This window comes from Chlorocebus sabaeus, chromosome 26 (assembly GCF_047675955.1).
Source record: "Chlorocebus sabaeus isolate Y175 chromosome 26, mChlSab1.0.hap1, whole genome shotgun sequence".
NCBI classification, from domain to species: Eukaryota; Metazoa; Chordata; class Mammalia; order Primates; family Cercopithecidae; genus Chlorocebus; species Chlorocebus sabaeus.
The window spans coordinates 23,793,529-23,815,653 of NC_132929.1; the positions used below are offsets into that span (position 1 = coordinate 23,793,529).

The 22,125-nt window shown below is 35.2% G+C and overlaps 2 protein-coding genes across 3 annotated transcripts in view; one reads left to right on the top strand and one right to left on the bottom strand.

Moving 5' to 3' along the window:
* Positions 1-255: 255 nt before the first annotated feature.
* On the top strand, positions 256-21,059 carry SLC24A5 (solute carrier family 24 member 5). Its single transcript, XM_008016693.3, has 9 exons — positions 256-553; positions 1,240-1,419; positions 13,044-13,127; positions 13,221-13,324; positions 13,663-13,763; positions 15,431-15,711; positions 17,714-17,920; positions 19,846-19,947; positions 20,737-21,059. The coding sequence occupies exons 1-9, from the start codon at positions 433-435 to the stop codon at positions 21,057-21,059; spliced, it is 1,503 nt and encodes a 500-aa protein (XP_008014884.1). The 5' UTR covers positions 256-432.
* The window catches only part of MYEF2 (myelin expression factor 2), a 43,491-nt gene continuing 34,783 nt past the window's right edge, over positions 13,418-22,125 (bottom strand). For both annotated transcript variants that reach the window (XM_008016694.3, XM_008016697.3), the window contains one exon: positions 13,418-21,776. In XM_008016694.3, the coding sequence (XP_008014885.1) occupies positions 21,613-21,776 (164 nt within the window). In that variant the 3' untranslated portion in view covers positions 13,418-21,612. The remainder of the gene's footprint in view (positions 21,777-22,125) is intronic.

Consider the following 22,125-nt stretch of genomic DNA (forward strand, 5'->3'; position numbering starts at 1 on the left):
TGGACATATATTAATATCAACCCCAACAACTTCTAGGAGAAAGGGCTGGAGAGAGATGGGAAGCAGTTGCAAACCCAACTTTTTACAAATCTAGAGAAAGTCAAAAGCAGAGCCAGTATGAAGACATTAAATAAAACCACGCATTTTCATAAAGTACAAGCTGCCCTAATCTGCCCTTAGAGACTGTAGGCCATGGAAATAGCGATAGCCAATGGTTGTCGGCTCTCCTCCATCTCCTCCGGCCTTCCTGGAGATTGGGTCTCCTGATCAGGGAAGCTTGGCTGGCTGCACTCACCCTTTCTCCCGTGCTGGCCTTGCTGAGATGTGCCCTGGGCAGGGTATTGGGCAGGAAGGAGACTCCTCACATGATCCAGCTTAATCCTCCTCTTCTCCCTTCCTGAAGCTGCACACTGCAGTAAGAGCACAGCAGAAATGCAGACGAAAAGGGGCCATACATGGGCAAGAAGGGCTCTGCTGCTCGGCGTCCTGTGGGCCACTGCACGTCTGCCTGTCCCAGGGGCCTCCCTGCCCCAGCGTCTCCCAAGGGCCACAGGTAAGTGGACACTGGGGTCAGTTACCTCTGCTGCAGCAGCAGCTGCTGCTGCTACCACATGCAGATGAAGGGACAAAAACAGGAAAATTCTCAATGGGTTCACTTTTACTTATGCTTCTGAATTTTAGCATTTAAAAAGATATCAAACACTTTTGATCCTTCAAATAAGTTCTTAAATATACTCCAAAGTAATTCACAGAGATCATAGTAGGCCAAGTCTCCAGTTTTTATTCTTGCAGACTTTTTGGTGAAAAAAAAAACTTTCATCTTAGAAATTCTCTCTGCAACAGTGGATGATTTTTTGCAGGCCTGTGAACAATTTAGGCTCTGCAATGAGAAAACGGAATTGTACAGATAATAGAAATCTTCATGTATCAGAGATACAGTTTCTACTTGGGGAGGAGAGATTCAGAAATAAAAACAAGGAGGAGTATTCTCATGTTTTCCTCTTTTTAATTCTTCGCCATCATCAACATATTTCATTAAGATATCTCTTTTCAGTCCCCCCAAAAATTTTTTAAAACTCTACAACTGTGTTATATTCAGAAGCGCTTTATACATTTTCAGTGAGTTCTTAAAATTCCACCCGGTTACCCCACACTTAGAGATTTCTTAAAGAAGCTCTCTGTGGGCTTGAAATGTGTGACTCCAAACTCTTCAAACTTTCACCTCCTTTTCCTTAACAGGAAATAGCACCCAATGTGTTATTTCTCCATCATCAGAGTTTCCCGAAGGGTTTTTCACGAGACAAGAGCGCAGAGACGGAGGCATCATAATCTATTTCCTAATTATCGTTTACATGTTCATGGCCATATCTATTGTCTGTGATGAGTACTTCCTACCCTCCCTGGAAATCATCAGTGAATGTAAGTGGCTGGAAAGTTGCCCTGTAACCTTCTGGAAGAGTGTGCCACACAGATATGACTGTCTTTGAAACAGCTCAGCAGCTGTCCTGTACCTCTCAACTGGTTGCAGAGCACCATCTTCTGTATTGTGGGGTCCCGTGTCTTAAGGAACTGGCCGGGTGTGGTTTCTCTTGGTCGTTAATGTGAATCAGAGTTTCTTTAAGTTAGAACCCAGCAGTTATTATTTTCCTGCCTATTTCCAGAAATCTCTAGTTTGTCTACTGCCTGGATGTTTGTTCTAAGAACTGTTGCAAGATTTCACTTGTATGTACTTTGTGTGTGCTCCTAATACAATGAAACTCCTAGTATTTGCCATTTTATACTTCAAAAAACTGTTTTTTAATTTTTACTCTAAGCTCACTATAACTTTGTTTATAAAGAGGTAAGTGATAAACAAATGCAATTAAGGACCACCCTCCTCATGTTCCTTTCCCAGCATCCTACCATTAAGGAAATTAATTGATATTTAAGAAACAATAAACAAATAGATGAGTAAGTCCTGCATCCTGAGTGACCTCAGGCATCAGATAACTGTAAATTCAGTTATTAAAAATTAAGAGCTCCGTTATTGGTTTCTGAAAATAAGATCAGCCACTCCAAGCCTCTGAGCTCTGTTCCTTCAGCAGTCTATGTAGCCCAGAATTCTGAGCATAGACCTTCAATGGTGCACTGGTCACTAATACCAGGATAGCAGTTATGTTTCGTACCATATGAGCAACAGTGTGTTTCTAGACTTGGTCTCATGGTGGGTTACTTATTTGATTGAGCGTGCTCACATTACAGCAAAAAGCAATGCCAAAGTTAAGGATTGGATTTCCTATTGCATATTCACAAGACTACACAGAAACAGCAGCATCCTCAGCCTCCACCCACCCCACGACACACACACACACATCGCTGCCATTTCTTGATAAAGGGAAAGAGAATGACTGTAAACTCTCCCTTTTCCCATCACCCCACCCCCAACCCCTGCTGAATGCCATAAAGCGACTTTTCTCCCTTGTTCGCTGCAGTATACTAGTATCTGCAGGATCTAAAACAGTAACTGGTGATAGCAGAGGCACTCAACATCTATCTGTTTAATGAAAAAATATATATAATAGATTAGCCTAGTTTATCACAATGTTTCTTAAGTAGATACAAACATATACTTTTATCTTGACACTATATCTTACATAGACATTGATATTTTCTTTAACAAAGATTAAATTAACAGTTTTACTTAGATTAATGAAATACAAGAAAAATAGAAGAGAAAGATAAAACCACCCATATTTCCATCACCCTGAGATCTACACAGTTACCATTTGGTATATTTCCTTTAAATCCTTTGAATCTTGCTTTATATACAGTTTGGGATCTTTCCTTTTTCTCACATAATATTTTATTATGCACATTTTTCCATATTATTAAACATTCTTCAAAAACATTATTTTTAATGATATCATGATAGTCCATGATTCTATAAATGATTTAAGCATCTGACACTGGTTTTTACATGTAGTAGGCACCCAGTAGAAATTTATCATAAAATTTTAAACTATTACTCTCATTGGACATTTGGCCTGTTTTAAGTTTTTTGTGTTAATGTCATCCCTGTAATTGTATAAAATCTTTGCATACTTCTCTGATCATTTCCTGATTAAGAGGTAGAAATGTGGATGTTTTAAGTCTTATGATATATATTTGCAAAAGGCATCTCACAAAAGGCGTGCCTACTACACCTCCTTAATGTATAGCAGCACCCATTCCAGAAAACCATGAAAAATATGTGAAATATCCTTAGTTGCTTTAAACATTATTTTATAAAATTTGTATTTATCTTATTATTCATGAGGGTAAATATTTTATATGTTTATTGAATTTTGTGGTTTTGCTTTTGTGTTTTTTTGCCCATATTCTATCACGGGTATTCTGTCTTTTTCTTATTGATTTTGAAGACTTTAGAAATATAAAAGGATATTAACCCTTTTTCTAGTATTACTTCATATCATATGCTTTTTCATGGTTTGTTGTTTGTTTTTGCATTTTGTGTTTATCACATTGAAGTTTGAAGTTTAAATATTTTAAGTAAATTTGTAAATTTTTTACTTTATGATTCTCCTTTTGGTTTTATAAGTAGAAAGACATTTTTATCCATAGGTCATAAAAATCATCTTATTCTATTCTACATGCATGATTTTTTTTACATTTATTTATTTCTTCCACTAAGAATCTGTCTTGCTATAGAATGTAATGTTATTTTTTCCAAAAGTTGATCAATTTTCATACACTAAGTTCTTATATAGATGTAGATCTGTCTCTATGCTCCCAACTCTATTCTAATAACCTTTTTGTTCATTCTTATGCCAATACTGCACTTTTAATTAGAAAAATGTAAAAAACTAAAAATAAAAAAATTAAAAATGCTAATCATATAAAACGTAGAAATTTAAATTGTAAGGAATTATTTCCATTTCCAATGACTTAACTGAACGGTGACATGACTGAAAAATTAAATCTATCAAGAATTTTATTTATAAAAATTTATCTTGGGAGAAGTAAAAAATAAATAAAAAACCTTTGTAACCCTGTAGAAAACACTACTGCATTAAAATTTAGATTATGACTTCAATTATGTGACTTAAGTTCATTAAGTGACTTAATATGTCTAAATGACTTCCAATGTGCTCCTTGTGAAATTACTTTGAAACATCATCAGCAAACACGCATTTCTCAAGCGAGTCTCTCAGGCCCTGAAATACAGTAGTTCTTACAGATTTGTGATTGATGAATATCCATGTCACAGCCAAATCTTCAGCTGTTAAAAATTGACCCTCATCTTGAGCATTGAAAATACTGGCAACAAAATGAGATAGAAATAGTGCTAGCTCAATTCATTTTTAAATACTTATAAATTAATTCTCTTTTCAAGGTCTAGCATGGTCTTATCTAAATTATGACATCAGCAATAAAAAACAATTTTCCTGAAATTTGTTTACATCTGCAGAAATGGGCTTCAAAGTCTGCAAGTGCTTTGCCTTTCCCCAGTTTCTTGATGAGTACTGAGTCATAATAGTTCCACCCATTTTGTCAACTAACAGTTATTAACATAACCCTCAAAACAGTTTACTTAAGTATTCCACAATGTACTACAGTGTTATTTTTTATCAGTTACTTATGATACAATTATAAATGAAAGATATATATCTTATAATAATATAATATATGGTTTATATAATGTATATAACATTATATATGTGTGTATATATATATGGTTTCACTTAGTCTTCCCAAAAACCTTACAAAATAGGGACTAACGTTTGGGTTTTACTGATGAGGAAGCCAAGGCTGGGAGGGTAAGTAATTTCTCATGACCACACAGCCACACAGAGAAAGTCCTGATCTCTCTAATGCCAAAACTCAAGCATGATCTCAACTGCTACATGATAGAACTTTACACTTCCTTGTTTGAGATTTGCTGCCAGAATATAGATGTTTCAGAACTGTTCTATTTGAACTATCTTAGAAGAAATTTTCCTCTCGAGAGCACTGAAAATTTTGACAAAAAATATCAAATACCCACAGTTACTATGGAAGAAGTATATTACAAAATAAAGAGAATACATTAGATTATTCACAAAAATCATTTTGGACCTTTGGCAACCTATATGTGATTGTAAATCAATACTATAGACATTTATCCATAATAAGTTCCCAGGCCTGAACATTTGTCCAAGACCATGAGATCATAATATAGGACTGTGGAGCTTAATCATCATAGATGAGGCTATAATGTCTTGTGGGGTGTGTTTACTGAGTTCCAACCTAGAATACAATGGAAGGATTGGCAGGCCCCTGTCCCACCCCAGTCCCACTCACTCCTCAAATCACCACAGTGGCTCGTTTGGCCAACAGCAGGATCTTTAGCAAGGTGAAGACTAGAAGAGGCTCAGGATTGTTATCTCCGTGCAAGGATGAGTTGGAAGTGGTAGGGGGCAGAGCCTCTTGCTGGTGTTCTGGTAGGTCCCCCGCTCAGTCAAACCAGTGCTCTTTCTCCTTCAGACCTACATATGTTGGTCTTGGTCTCCTACAGCTGCCTCCACCAGAGGCTTCCAGCAAGGATTTTTCTTCCTTCGCCTTGCTCTGCTCATGATCATAAAAGTCACACACCCTCTCCTCTACCTTCGAACACTGGAAAAGCTGGAAAAGCATGTATCTCTACTAGGCAACCTCAGACACTACCACCATCTTAACTGTATGGAGCCAATAAAAGAAAATGCTGTTGCTATGTCCCCTTCCTCCAATCCTATCTTCTTTTTCTTTCCATTTAGGTTCTATAGGAAAAGAAGCTGATAATTCTCTGAACACAGAGGGCTGACATGAAATTAATCGGTGTTATAGAGGGGAAACAAAGGTATCACCCTCTAGTCGTCCAGGGCATTTCACATTTGCAGAAAAGCCTTGGCTTCTGTGCTGGGAAACAGAATGGAGATTCCGGGAAAAGAGTTAAAGATGTGTTCAGAAAAGGAGCATTATCCAAGCCCAAGTTAGAGCTAAAGGAGCTAGAGGCAATGGAGTGAGGAATAAACCTAAGGAGAGCTTCCTCATCCCCAACCAGTTGTGCTACTCTAGAATGTTACCAGGATGGGTACCCTGAGGGGTGTGTATGAGAGAGAGGAAGAGGGACAGAGACACAGTGAGAGAGGAATCCAAATGACTAAGCAAAAAGAGGCAGCTTTTGTCGTCTCTGATCATTCATGTAAGCCTGACTTAGAAATCTGTGCCTAAGATTCCCTTGCTTAGTTTGCAAACTTAGTTATGTCACTTTGTAGTCATATCTGGTATTGTTTACTTGGGGCTTTTTCTACTTTTTTCTATCTCTATATTGATATAGTTGTTGAATGGTCTGACAAATGCTGAGAATCCCTGGACAGCTGGAGAGCAAGGACACAGCCATCATATGCTCTAGTACCACACTCCTGTAGAGAGACAATTCAAAGTGTCCACCCTGGAGCCAGACAGCCTAGGTCCAAATCCCAGCTCTGCCATTTGCTAGCACTGTGACCTTGGGCAAAGTTCCTAACTTCCCTCTGCCTCTATTATCTCAGCTGTGAAACAGGATGATGACAACTTTCAGTTCATAGCGCTGTGTGACAAGTGCATGAAGAAACACAAGTGAACTGCTTACACAAGTACGGCACATAGAAAACATTCAGTGAATGTTCATTGTTACATAAGAACAGACTACAGAAGTTAGAATCCTTTACTCAGGAAAGATGAAAGTGGAGATGGGGAATACCAAAGTCTATTTAAGTATTTTTGGAGCAAATAACCAAATCTACAGTGCAGCTGCTAGAACTTGAACACCAAATTTAAGGTAAATAAAAGTAAGGTCTATTTGACAAGGTAGGAAGTAAGCTTATTAAAATAGTTATTTTATCTAATAAGCCATGTGACAACTTTAAACTATGCCTTAAATATCTCTGGAATATTCTGTTTAGGCCGGGAGCAGTGGCTCATGCCTATAATCCCAGTGCTTTGGGAGGCAAAGGTGGGTGGATCACTTGAGCCCAGGAGTTTGAGACCAGCCCGGCCAACATGGTAAAACCCCGTTTCCACGAAAATACAAATATTATCCGGGTGTGGTGGCAGGCACCTGGCCTGTAATCCCAGCTCCTCAGGAGGCTGAGGCAGAAGAATCGCTTAAACCCGGGAGGCAGAGTTTGCAGTGAGCTGAGTTCGTGCCACTGCACTGCAGCCTGGGCGACAGAGGGAGATTCCATCTCAAAATAAATAAATATATAAAAATTAAAATTTAAAAATATTCTGTTTAAAGTTCCTTTTATTTCATTTACATTAGCATCTATACCATTTTACTTCATCTTTTATTGTTTAAAAAGTCACTTTTAAATATAATTTAAAGAATTTAAATATAAGCCAATATATAATACACATTAAAAATATAATATAAACTATATTCACTTAAAGACCAAATAGGACCAGTATGTCTAATCTCTTTAAGCAGTTTACTTTTAGAAACACAAAAGCTGATATAAAATGAAAACAAAATATCCTTTTGGTATGTAATGGGGATCTCAGAGGTATTGAACCACTGTTCTGAGCAGCTTTCTTCATATTTTTCCAAATTATATACATAGAAAACTCTGAGAACTCCTTAAGATTAGTCACTTGATAGAGTCCAAATTCCACAGTGAACCAGCTACGAAACTTAAAAAAAAAAAATTTTACGCTAATATACCATTCAATTAGATATAACCTCTCTACCACACTGATACCTTTGAATTACAACATGTCTTACATGAAAATGATCATAATAAGGTTTTGGGGGAAATATACTTAAATATTTACTTTTTATTTTAAAAAATTTTCACTTACTCTGCTTTGAACTAATATTTGCTTATGTTCTACTTTATGTTTCAGAACTAGGCAATAAGAAAGAAATGCAAGTTTTAATTCCAGGTAGAATTGTTTCTAAATTGAAAAAATTGGGATTCAAATAATTCTGTTGAGTATGGCATTTGGATAGCCTACAGTTTCAGGGGATTGTTTGATTTTTAATCCTCATGAAATTTACAGAAGCAAAAGCTTTACTAAAGAACAAAGAATCTAAGAATAGTGCTTCCTCCCTGTTACACATTCATTCTCCTAAGAGCGTTTCACCCTCTTTGTTGGTCTTTTTTCTCTGATCTAAATTGTGGTCCCTTTGGATTGCATCTAAATCTATACCAGGCATATAGATCTAAATAAGTGGTAAGTATTCAGTATTTTACCAAGATGCTATTGCAGGAACAAGAAATAATTATAAAGTTATGTATTATCTCTTTACTTTGCCCACATGGATAGCTGAAAGGGCACCTTCTTGGTGTCAAAAAGATCTAGGTTCCCTTCCCACCTCTGCATTTATTACCTGTGTGGCCTTGGGAAAGTTATGGAACAAACAATGAAGTAATTGTTAGGTTGGGAGGTAAAGTGTCTTGTATAAAAGAAGTATGTTTCATATGATAGGCTAAGGGCAGGTGGAAATCCACTGTAATATTATAGCTGTTAGATTGGGGATAGGGAGAGTCTTTCTCAGTGGAATCGGGCCTTTAAAAGCATTACAGGTTTCAGAATTCATTCTTTCATTGCTCAATTTATGAGTTGGTAAATTAAGGTAATCAAGTTATCTTATTTCTTGTTAAAAATATCCCAGAGCATACACATGCAGTCATGTATTCCTGACTCTCAGTAACTATTTCTCCCCTCTAGGCATTTATTCCATTCAAAATATTTCTAGGAATACCTTTGAAATTAATTTCAGAATCAGTTTTGCAAATCATAAAAGAGACATCAGTTTGCTGTTGCACTTCATTTTGGACCCTAAATTGTATGACTCAGCATGACTACTCACCATAGTTGCTAGAGTTGGATCTGATAGACTTTTGATTGTTTCTAAACTTCATAGTTGTGCTTTATATAAACAATGTGTTGGTACCTAAAACTATAGAGAAAACTCAAGTTGAACATTTCTGCTATATCTTCCAGGATATGTGATTATTCCTTTAGAGTAATAGAGGAAAAAAGAATAATAGCTGTGGGAGGAAAAAACTAGAAAAATTTATCTTTAATAATAAACTATAGCAGAAAGAAATTTTACCCAAAAGGTCAAGGAAGACAAAGTCAGTCTATTCTAAAGTTCAGAGGTATAAAACATTTTATAAAATATTCTTAGAACATTAAGATATAATTTGTTAAAATACCTTTAAGTTTTATCCATCCTTCTATACAAAATCTTTCCTTTCATAATTTGAGTGCAGTGAATAGTAACAAGCTTTATTCTTACTGCCTTTTGAGACTGAAACTTTTCTAAAGGACCACCTATTGTCCTACCTTGAGACTGAGTTTTCTAATGAAGCATTCTTCAGCTAATGCTAAACAAAGATTGTTGAGTATTCAGCTGCACTGTTGGGGCAGTTATTTTACGATAAGGCATTCCGTTCTTTTTCAATTTCTTCCACATATTATCTAGTCCTGATTTGATTTGGAAAGACAATTCATGGTAATATCCAGCAGCACTAAATCTATAAATTCTCTAGAATGTGCTAGAAAACTTCCAAATAACTATTTTTTCCACCAGGAAAAAATAGAATGAGGGTGATTATGGTGCCAGTGCCACAACGTGTAAACAAAAAAGATTCAATCACCCACCATGTTATAATTGGCCTAAGTGCCATTCTTATATCGGGTTTCTGTGGTAAAATAAAAACAGCGTCGGGCTTAGAATCAACAAGCTCAGGGTTTATGCCCTAACTCCCAACATTTAAGATCCTTGCAATCCATGTGACAATATTTTACCTCCTGGGTCTGTTTATCTGTAAAATGGAATACCACCACTCATATATCATGATAGTTGATATTAAATTATGTATATGGGAGTGCATTGTACACCATGAATATATTATTTACTTCATTTCTAAAATGAAAAACAGTTAATTACAGAGCCATCTCCTTTATCTTTTTGTTTTATGTTTTAAATATTATGGTCAGTTGTACACATCAGAATTGTAATAAGAATATAGTATATATGTGTGTCTATACGTATATACACATACTGGTTACAGTGATTATATATATGCATGTATATGTGTATATGTATGTAATCACTCTGATCAGGAAAAGAAATACTAGGAAATATGCTATGGTTTGGGTATTTGTCCACTCCAAACCTCATGTTGAAATCTGATCCCAAATGTTGGAGGTGGGGAGTAATGGGAGGTGTTTAGATCATGGGGGTTAATCCTTTCCTAGGGGGTGAGTTCTCCCTCTTTAGTTCCTTTAGAGAGCTGGTTGTTTAAAAGAGCCTGGCACCACCCACCTCTCTCTCTTACTTCCTCTCTCACCATGTGATCTCTGCACACACCAGTTACCCCTTTATCTTCCACCATGAGTGGAAGCAGCCTGAGGCCCTCACCAGATGGCCAATCTTGAACCCTTCCAGTCAGAAGAATCATGAGCCAAATAAACCCTTTTTTCTTTATAAACTACCCAGTCTCAGGTATTCCTTTATACAACACCAAAAGCACTAGGATACAATGTAAACTACACAAATCATTTATTTCTCACCCTTCACTAGTCACTGCAGGTAGATGTTCAGCAAGCAACATGACCAAAGGCAAACAGAATAGAGGGCCTGGCCTAAATAATTCTAACCACCCCAAGAGAACTTTTCACAATGGTTTTTCAGGTGTCAAAATAGCTCAGATTAGGGCTGGTTGGATCTCTCAGACCAAATTACCCCAAGGGATAAAATTAATGACTGGAGCTGGTATCATCAGCAGACAGTATATGGATGACAGATTTCTAAGTACTTCCCACATCTTTCAAAATGAAAGCCAAAGTCCTTACTAGAATCCACAAGACCTTATATGATCTGCCTATTACCTTTAATCTCATCACCTACTGCTTTCCCTTGACACTGCTCATTCTAGACATGCATGTCTTCTGTTTCTACACCACACAGGCTAGCCTCTACCTCAGAACCTTTGCAGTCATTTATTCTGCATAGAATACTTTTAGCCCAGGTAGACAAGTGACTTGTTTCTCATTTCAAAGTCTTTAGTTACCTTCTCAATTAAGTCCTTTCTGGTTATCCAATCTAAAATTTCAATCCTTCCTCTCGGACATTTTTCTCTCTCTCCCCTCCCTGCCTTTACTCTTTGCAACTTATCTCTAACATCATACCTATTTTCCTTATCTTATCTGCTTTCCCTTATTAAAAGTAAAGCTCTGTGGGAGCAGGAATATTTGTCTGTTTTGCTCACTGCCATATTACCAGCACATTAAAAAGGCATCTGGCATATAGTAGGTACTCAATAAATGCAACAAATAAATGAACCACCAGCTGACTTAACTATCACCCCAAAACTAGTGGCTAAAAACAACAACTACTTTTCATGGTTTTGGGTGTTTACTGAGCTACTCTAGGTAGTTCTCGCTCAGGGTCTTTTGTGCAGCTACGGTCAGAGGATGGAGCTAGAATCATCCGAGAGCTCACTCTCTCACATGTCTGGTGCCTAGGCTGTGAAGTTTCAAACTCTGGGGACTGAAACAGCAGCAATTCCTTAGACATCTCTATTTCTACATGGGCTTTTCATGAGGTTTCTCCAGTATGGGGGTTTCAACAAAGTAGCAGGACTTACCATGTCGTAGCTTAAGGGAAATGTTCTGTGATTACACTAAGGAAGTTGTGTCACCTTTTATGTAGGGGATTAAAGGGTTCTGGAAATCTATGTGGAGCAGAAAAATACCATAACTATTGCTGTAATATACAATCTGCCACACCAAGAAACCAAAAAGGAATCAATAAGCTCAAATGCAGTCCCAGCAGACTAGAGAACAAGGTCGACCTGAGTGCAGGCAACAGGTGGTCCCAGAGACAAGAATAAGAAGGAAATACCAACCACCTGTGACAAGGACTCAACCAAGCACACCAGAGTTTGAGTATCTGGGAAGACTGAAGGTATAGTAAATGACAATAAACATCAACAAAGAGTTGCCATCAAGTCTTGAAAACCCAAATTCTAGTTCTGACTTTGATACTTTGTGACCTAGGGTAGATAGTTTAATGTATGGCATGCTACCTCTATTGGCTAGTTTTTCGTTTATCAGTAAAGCCTGGTTGGAGATTATTTCTTATGCAAACCTATCTCGGCCTAAGGCATTCTCTGTTCCTTCCCATGATAGGTCCCTTGGCCCTAAAATTGAAAAGACAAAAAATTTCTTAAGACTCTCATCTTGTCAGTCACTAAAGTTTATGAACTTGCATGCTTGTAAGCCTGGTGGATAGACACAAACTATTTGTAGTATTACAGTATTTTTTTATATTCCTATTCTAGAGGAAAATTTTAATAGATCCATGTTTTAAATCAATAGACTATACAATATTAAATATAGTTAAGTAATTTCCCTCATTTGTAATTAGACAAGGTTGAAACCATAAATTTTTTAGAATATCTGTGTTTTCTTGTGACTATAAGCCAAATTCAGCTACATTCAAATCATCAAAACTTCTCTGCATGGCAAACTGAAAAATCCCAGTCAAAGCCTCCCATATTCTGAATAATATTTTACACAAAGTTCCTATACCAGAAAATTTGAATGGACGGTTGAAATGACTTAACAGATGTGTGAACAAGCTCCGTTCAGCTGCATTACACATCTAAAAAACTACTATCTTTTTTTTCTTCTTTGAAGTTGGGTTAGGATTTCCAAATTATCTTAATTTTCAAAGTCATGCTGTTGCTACTCACCTACAAGCCCTCCGGCTATAAATGCTTTTCTGGGTTCCAAATAACCCTGTATTTGGCACTCAGGATACTCCCTTTAGTCTCCTGGCCTTCCCTCACCCTTTCTATAGAAGGATTAAGTAATGAAGTCATAAAGAAGCAAAACACTAGACTCTTAATCTGTGTATTTTATTTTTCTAGTTTAAGTAAATATTAGTGGTTTTATTGAAGCTGTAGCTTTGAGTATCTATTGTGTTTAGTGGTAAAGACATACTTTTTCACTTTATTAGACATAACAATCATTTCATTTATGTTCAGCCCTTGGATTGTCTCAGGATGTTGCAGGCGCAACTTTCATGGCAGCGGGTAGTTCAGCTCCTGAATTAGTTACTGCCTTCCTAGGTAAATATTGCTCCTTATACTTTTTGCTTACTCAGTGTGATTTTTATTTTCTTCAAGTTAATACTAACTTAGCCGCTACTATCTTGCGCATAGGTGTATTTATCACAAAGGGAGATATTGGCATTAGCACCATTCTTGGATCTGCAATTTATAATCTCCTTGGCATCTGTGCTGCCTGTGGCTTGCTATCTAACATGGTATGTAACAAAACCATTCAACAAAATGTATTGTCTTAAAAAAATTCTAAAGATAACTGTTCGTCGTCTGGGATGGACAACAGGGCACTAATAATATGTGCAATCAAATTTATTAATCAGTAGAAAAACAACATGTATTCAATTTAATGTTAATCCACAAATAGCTCTTGGTCAGATTTATGAAAGTCCATGTGTTAGAACACAATTTTACATTTTTTTCTCTAAGCAATATGCAAAAGATAACAATATTTAACTACAAATATATAAACAATTTTAGTATTACACTAAGGATTGTACTTGAAGTTACAATGTAATGGAAATAACTTATCATATTACAGGTTTCAACACTATCATGTTGGCCCCTATTCAGAGACTGTGCAGCGTACGCAATTAGTGTAGCAGCGGTTCTTGGTATAATATATGACAACCAAGTTTACTGGTAAGCTTGAAAATAATTCTTATGTAAAAATTAGAGATTTTATGAATTTCTGATGGTTCAGTAATATTTTTTTCAGAAATACTATTTCATATAATCTGCCACTTCTATACCATATTCCAACAGGTCTCTGAGTTAACCTTATCACAATTGCTGATTGTATTCTTCTCACTAGTTTGCAATTTCTTTTTAGTCACTTCACAGTTTCCTTTTTTCTCTCACTAGTCACTGGAGACCATCACTTTTCCTTCTCCCCACTGGCTGCCTATTCAGTAAGTTTCCCAACTTCTGTTGTCCATTAAAGCCACAACAGTTGACTTTTTCTTCTGCTGGGTTACTGCTCACCTTGCTTGGTTAGAAGTGATCATGGTCACAAAAGACTAGAGAAGGATGGTAGAGGAAGTAAAAGAAGTCTTTTTAAATTCCTCCAAACCTCTGATGCTCAGAGAAACTACAGCCTTCCTCTAAGAACCAACAATGCTTAGCTTTTAATATTAAAAACTGTTTGCTTTCCCTGTAATCTCTCTGCCTAGCTGGTCCAAGAAAATGAAAAATGTGGTGACTGAGTGGACAGATACAAACTTTTTCAACTAGTAAGTAGCAGGCACCCACTAGGTTCTTATCACTATGCTAGATATCATAAGGGATAATGAAATGCAAAACACAGCTACACAGGTTACACATTGCATAACTTCCAGAGGACACCAAAAAATAAGCAAAAAAAATGTAATGGTGTCCATCCGGAGAACCACAACTTTGCAGTACAGCATAATATCTGCTATCAAGAAACTTCAAACCTAGCCAGAAGCATAATTTCTAAACTAATCATCCTGTCTTCTAGTCTGTCTCCCCAAGACACTGTGTTGGTAGAGTAGAAATCCTTCTAGAATTCAGCAGTTGTCTGTAAGGGCCAGTGGCTGTGAAAGTATCCAAGATAATGCTTCCTCAATTAGAGAAATCAGAAGATGTAGCAGACAGAGATTCACTGGCTATAAAAGGTAAACGCAAGGTTCAAATGTGATGGCATTAGCTAACTGCCAGAGTACAGGGAAACAGTTCTTGGTTCCCAGGGTATAATTTTATATTTTAGAACATCTTGTTTTCTTGTGACTATAAGCCAAATTCAGCTACATTCAAATCATTAAAAATGATGACAAACTGAAAAATCCCAGCCAAAGCCTCCCATATTCTGAATAATATTTTACACAAAGTTCCTATATTAGAAAACTTGAACAGTTGAAATAACTTAACAGTTACTATATTATAATTATTATGTATTTTGGGGAAGGTATTATGCCAATGGGCTGAGGTAGAAAATGTTCACCACTATATATTAATTTTACATTTATTTTGAAAATCTCCAATTATCATTTTCATTGCATTTTTATACCTACCATTTGGAAGGAATCTACAAGTAAAAATGAGTTTGTTGATCTTTTTTTTTAAAAAAAAAAAACAAAACATAGAAGTGTCCGGCTTTTATCAGTAAACTTATAATAATGCTGTACCAAGTTTGGAAAAATCTACAAAACAAAAAATATCTAGAAATGTTTGATTGTTCTATGGCTACTTTTATTAGAAAATCATTCAGTCAATACTGCCCAAAAGCTATCAACTCTAAAATGACTTTCACTTTTAATTTGAAAACACAAATTTCTCTTAATTTATAGGTATGAAGGAACTTTACTGCTTTTGATATATGGATTATATGTTTTGGTGCTGTGTTTTGACATTAAAATTAACCAATATATTATAAAGAAATGCAGTCCTTGCTGCACCTGTCTTGCCAAAGCTATGGAAAGAAGTGAACAACAGCTACTAATGGGATGGGAAGATGAAGGTCAACCATTCATTCGTCGGCAATCAAGAACTGATAGTGGAATATTTTATGAAGATTCTGGCTACTCTCAGCTCTCTATAAGTTTACATGGTCTTAGTCAGGTTTCTGAAGGTAATCACTAAATCTTGCCCATTATTAAGTCTATTCACCAAAGAAAAACTTTAAAATTTCATTTCAATTCAGCAAGTATGGTGTGCTTTTTATGCAAAAAAGACTGTGAAGACTCAGAAATGATAAAGACTAAGTCCCTACTTTTAAGGAATTTCCAGCATCATAGGAAATACAAAATAGCTAAAATATAAACGTTAAGTAAGTACCATAAAAAGAGAAAGAAATGAAGTGTGACTGTGGTTCACAAATGGGACAGTGTCAAAATGTGGTGAGGACAGATAGGAGATTTTCACAGAGAAGGGAGCATTTAAATTGGGCCTTGCTTGACAGGGAAGATTTTAACTATGACATGATGTTATGACCAATAAGTAACAGCTACTGAGGTCTTTATTTCATAAATGATGCAGAGATAAAACACATAGAGCACAGTATATGCATAGTAAGGAAGGAGAGGAAAGGTAGAAAGGAATAGGATTAGAAGAATCTTAAATGCTATTCTAAGAATCTTGGAAGGTTTCTGAGGAGAGAAATTGTTAGAACTGTTATCTTAGTAATGTTACCCTAAGCGATGATCACCAAACTAAGATATGAAGTAAGAGACAAGGAGGTCTGTAAGAGGCTGTTACAACAGCTGATGTGTTTACTAGGTGCCTAGACCAAGTGAAAATGGTGGGAATAAATGAGAACAGATGTGAGACTACATGAAGGAAGCATCACCAAGACTATATGGGGCCAGAAAAAGGAACAAAGACAACTCCTATGTTTTAATCTTGACTGAGAACATGGGAACACCACATATTAAAACTGGGAACTCAGGAACAGGGGCTGGTTTGGAAGAAAGAAGAGAAGCAGTCGAGGTTTGCCATTGTTTAAAGCAGTAGCAAAACATTTAGGTAACTATGTTCAGTAGGAAGTCAAATTCAGCTATGGTCAGAATTATAAGTTCATGGGTTACCTTTTTATAAAGTGGTTGTCCAAAACAGATTCTAATTTTAATTAAGCCTTTAGGAGGGTACTTATTCTAATGTACTACTTAAACTTTTAGAACATGACTTTTCCCCCTTTTTACAAAAATTTTAGCTTCTCCTCTTTCAGGTGTAAGAGATACACATCTCTAAATTAAGCTTACAATAAGAAACGCAAAAAAAAAATCCAAACTCTTTGATTATGTTGAAATTATATCCAATATTACTTAATGGCACATTGGTTGAAACTTGACCAACTTTTTATGAGTTGTTGTACTAGCATTAGTTTTGACATAATTTGATCCAATTATTACATTATTTTGTAAATGCCATACAAATTTTGAACAATTTTAAAGTAAATTCTAATTTTTATCCAATATATTATCATTATCCTTCTACTAAATTAAATTGAATAAAGTAATATACTCAGTTTTTATAAATTATATTTTAGATGATATACTACCTATTTTAAGGTTCTTTCTATGAACTGTGGTAAAGTCTGAATTTAATAAATAAAATAGTAATGAAATAGGGAAAAAAAAAACTTCCAATAAGAATTAGGATATGAAACTTAATAAAAAAAATTATGCTATCATGATTTTATATTCTCTAAGTATACATTATCTGGTACATAGGGCAGGCAGAGGCATCATCAATATTGTGAAGTGGAGACAACTGGAGTAGCCAAGTTAAAAGCCAGGTTAATCCCTTAAGCAAAAAGTTACTGAAGACAATCCACATGAGATGTCCAACTGACACTTCATAAACACTATAACATATTTAGCGAATGGTCCAAGACATTTTGATAGCTTTAAGGCCCCAAATAAAGAAATGCTGAGTATCACATCTTACATTGTCTGTCCTAAAGTTTCAATTAGCTTCTTTCACCAGCAATATCAGTAATGAGGTACTCAAATGTTTTAAACAGCCTTTTAAAAACTGATACAGCTAATTTATTTCAATATAGCTTTCTAAATAGGCATAACTTAATTAGCCATTTGAGAAAACTCAAAAGTGTTTTAATTTTTCCACAACAGATCCACCAAGTGTTTTCAACATGCCTGAAGCAGACTTAAAAAGAATTTTTTGGGTATTATCCCTTCCTATTATTACATTACTTTTTCTAACCACACCAGATTGTAGAACAAAGTTTTGGAAAAACTACTTTGTAATAACCTTTTCCATGTCTGCAATATGGATATCTGCATTTACATATATCCTGGTTTGGATGGTCACAATAACTGGTATGTATTTTAAGTACAATAGCACAACTTGAAAATTTTCATATATGAACGAATTGCACATGTTCACTCAAAGTAGTCTAGCTACACAGCAAATTTCTTTTCAGCAAGACTGAAGATTAGTACCATTTACAAAATGATTAAGTATTACTATAACAAGATCATTTGGGTTTGTGAGTTGCATATTATATATAAACTGTATTTTCCACTGTTATTCAGCCTGGGGTACAATTCAAGAGATCTTATAAATGAAATCAAATTCATAGGATGTCTTTTTATTATGCTAATAATTTAATCACATTCCATGGGGTCCACAATACTCTTTATATTGAATTCCATTCCATAATGAAAAAAAAAAAAAAAAAAAAGCAAGGAGCTCTATTTTTGGGAAAACAATGGGTGCTCACTGCTTAACCGGATTATATTTTATTTGACTTTTCAACATGGCACTACAAACATACTATGAAATGAGTGAAAAGGGTATAAAAGTTTTATTCTAGGTTTCTACCACCTTCATGATTAAGACTTAACTAACTACTGCTGCTTGGCCATAATCCACTATAGTCTCTAAACAAAAAAACTATAAACAAAGACAAAAATAATCTGTAATTTCTCCTACAAAGGTTAACCCAAATTAACTTATAGTAGAGGTGAACAAACTACTGCCTGTGTGCCAAAATAACCCAGCTTGTTTTTATTAGTAAGGTTTTACATATTATCTATGATTGCTTTCACACTACATTTGCAAAGCTGACTAACTGCAACAGAAATCATACAGCCTGCAAAGCCTAAATAATTAATATCTGGCCCCTCACAGACACAAAAATTTGTTGACCCTTGACTTTTCCCAAATTAGTGTAAGTCTTAGAATAGTATGCCAGCAAAAAGCAGATTATTTCTTCCTTTTTTAATGAGAAAAATGAAAAAGTCCAATTAGCTTGCATATTATATCTATCCAAATTCACTCAGCCAGAACACACTTGATATTAGGAAAATAAAAAGAGAGCAAAAATCATGTAATAGATCACAGAACAGCCCCCCAAGATTATAAATATTAGTGTTATTTATGCACGTATGAATTCTAGCAAAGCCAGTAATAGAAATTAACCAATTCCAATTCCAGTATCAATATGTAAGCATGCAATAAATAAGCTACTTTCTAATTAAGTTATTTTAATTGGCATTTTAAGAAAAAGAAAAAAAGATGCCAAACCAAGTTTTCAATTACAACATTAAAAGAACAGTTACATATGTTTTAACTTTTTTTAACTTCTCTCTGGTTCTGTTTCTGAGAATAAATACATTTCTGATCAATGTTGACCTGACATCAAATTTAACTGAAGTATTAATAAATTGGGACCATATGTTAGACTCAAGTAGAAAACAAACAGGTTTTGTTTTCCTGAGAGATTAATGAATGTTCCCCCTCCCCACCCTGCCAAAGTCCACTAAATTAAGGTAATATCACTAAAGTAGAATGTAATAAATGATATATATACATGTTAACACATTTATAGCTTAAAGATAGCTATAATTAATTTGCTTAACTCTAATTTAATAAAAATTTTTATGAAAGAAAAACAGGAATGATCACTCTCATTAGCAAATATTCAGCACAGCCCTGATGAGATAATGGTGGACATAAACATCTTCCGTAAGAATATCAAACAGGAAAATTTCTCATTGGCAGAATTTTGGCTGTTACACATCTTTAGATATGTCATTAAAAATCTGTGCTACCTGGGTTACCCAAATTACCAGCCTGATTCAAATATGTTGCTAGCTAAAAAACTAAGCAAGCACATATTGGCTCTGAATTCTAAATGTGCCTATTTTATTTTTGTTCAGGAAGGAAATACCCAAAATAACTGCAAAAGATGGTTAGTGAATCTTTAAGATTTGTAACCTGAAGTATCTGTTTATTACAGGGGAAACACTAGAAATTCCAGATACAGTAATGGGCCTTACTTTATTAGCAGCAGGAACAAGCATACCAGACACAATTACAAGTGTGTTGGTCGCAAGAAAAGGTAAGAACTAGGTCCCTCAAGCTGCAATGGTCATTCTACATGGCTAGAATGAGTAAAAGTAGCTTTAAAAATGTTTACTTCCAGTCAGGTGTGGTGGCTCACGCCTGTAATCCCAACACTTTGGGAGGCCGAGGCGGGTGGATCACAAGGTCAGGAGTTTGAGACCAGCCTGACCAACATGGTGAAACCCCATCTCTATTAAAAATTTAAAAATTAGCCCAGCATGGTGGCATGCACCTGTAATCCCAGCTACTCAGGAGGTTGAGGCAGGAGAATTGTTTGAATCCAGGAGGTGGAGGTTGCAGTGAGCCAAGATCGCGCCACGGCACTCCAGCCTGGGCAACAGAGCACGACTCAGTCTCAAAAAAAAAAAAAAAAAAAAATGTTTACTTCCTCAGTAACATACTTTGAAGGGGAAAAAAAAAGTGACTCAAGAGGAAAAGTTTACTATTTAATAGCAGGTTAATTTCACACAATCTAATCCCCCAAATAATATTCATTTGAAATGTGCATTAAATAGTAATTGACCATGTTAAATTACAATGAAAAGCAACAAGTAAGCTAGATACCTTTTTGAAAAATGGTTTAATAAATATAATTAAATAAATGTTAAGACTTTAAATACTAACCCAAGAAAAATTTAAAAATACAAATTCAGTAAGACTTTTGCTCTAACAATTTTCCAAAATGAATCAACAACAAAAAAGTATCCAGTGTTTCTTTTCTTATGAAGATTAATAAAATACAGTATTGGTAAGCACATTTTAACAATATGCTTTTCTTTTGTAGGGAAAGGAGATATGGCTATGTCTAACATCGTGGGATCCAATGTGTTTGATATGTTGTGCCTTGGTATTCCATGGTTTATTAAAACTGCATTTATAAATGGATCAGCTCCCATAGAAGTAAACAGCAGAGGACTAACTTACACAACCATCTCTCTCAACGTTTCAATTATTTTTCTTTTTTTAGCAGTTCACTTCAATGGCTGGAAACTAGACAGAAAGTTGGGAATAGTCTGCCTATTATCATACTTGGGGCTTGCTACATTATCAGTTCTATATGAACTTGGAATTATTGGAAATAATAAAATAAGGGGCTGTGGAGGTTGATATTATTAATAGTGTTATGCAGAAAATATGAATGGCAGGGAGGGGCAGAGAGAAAAATCAATTTCTTCATTTAAATCAAATTTTTAAAATCCTGAACCTTAGAATCTAAAACTTACAGTAATTTAAAACCAACCAAAATCATATCCTAATTTTTCTGAGCCCTTTCTTTTCATGAAGAATTACATATTATAAAACAGAAGTTTTGGGGGGAAAAAAATCTGTTTTACCATACAGTAAGTTGACAAAAACTGGAGAAACTAGAACAAATCCAACTATGTAGTACTGAAAACAACAAGAAAATGGCTTATTTCATTAAAAACAGTATAACCATTCATTTAAACTGAATGACCAGACTTGCTGTCTTTAAAAACCCAAACTTGAGATTAACAAAAATTACAGTATATTTTTAACATTATACTGTTAAAAGCTGGTGGGAGTTTTAAAAGTTCATTTTTACAGCTTTTGTAAGCATACAATATTACTTAAAAAAAAATGACTTTTACTAGGAGATTCAGCAAAACAGATGTAGGAATGTTCCAACCATGGCTTGAAATTATGCATTACGATCCAAGCGGACATCAATTTCTCTGCCACTGATTTTTATGCCATTCATTATTCTGCAGGCTTTTTCAGCTGATTCTGGTGAGTCAAATCTGACTGTTCCACAGCCTTTTGACTTTCCATTCTCCATTTTTATTTCTGCAAACATTACATGACCTGTAAAATAAAAATTACAGAATTACTAGTCAGTTTAAATGAGTTCTATTTCACTTTATAGGTCTGAAATTCCTCATAGCCAATTGTGATAATTTGATTAAAAACATCATTTTTTAAAATAACAAATAATATAAGCATTATATTTGGAGTAAAATACAATTCATATAAAGTAATAAATATATACATATTAGAATATACAAAATTGGAATCAGGAAAGATTTTCCTAGGATTTAATGTATTTTATTTATGTTAAATCCCTAATTCCTGAGGTTAATTGTATAAGCAATAAGTCAAGCTAGCACAAAATGCCACCAACTCACCATGCCCTATGACAAACTTACACATTTAA

Coding starts and splice junctions, on each gene's coding strand:
- SLC24A5 (XM_008016693.3), top strand. CDS start 433: ATGCAGACGAAAAGGGGCCATACATGGGCAAGAAGGGCTCTGCTGCTC. Junction 13,325..13,662: donor GTGGCTTGCTATCTAACATG/GTATGTAACAAA, acceptor ATCATATTACAG/GTTTCAACACTATCATGTTG. Junction 19,948..20,736: donor TGTGTTGGTCGCAAGAAAAG/GTAAGAACTAGG, acceptor TTTCTTTTGTAG/GGAAAGGAGATATGGCTATG.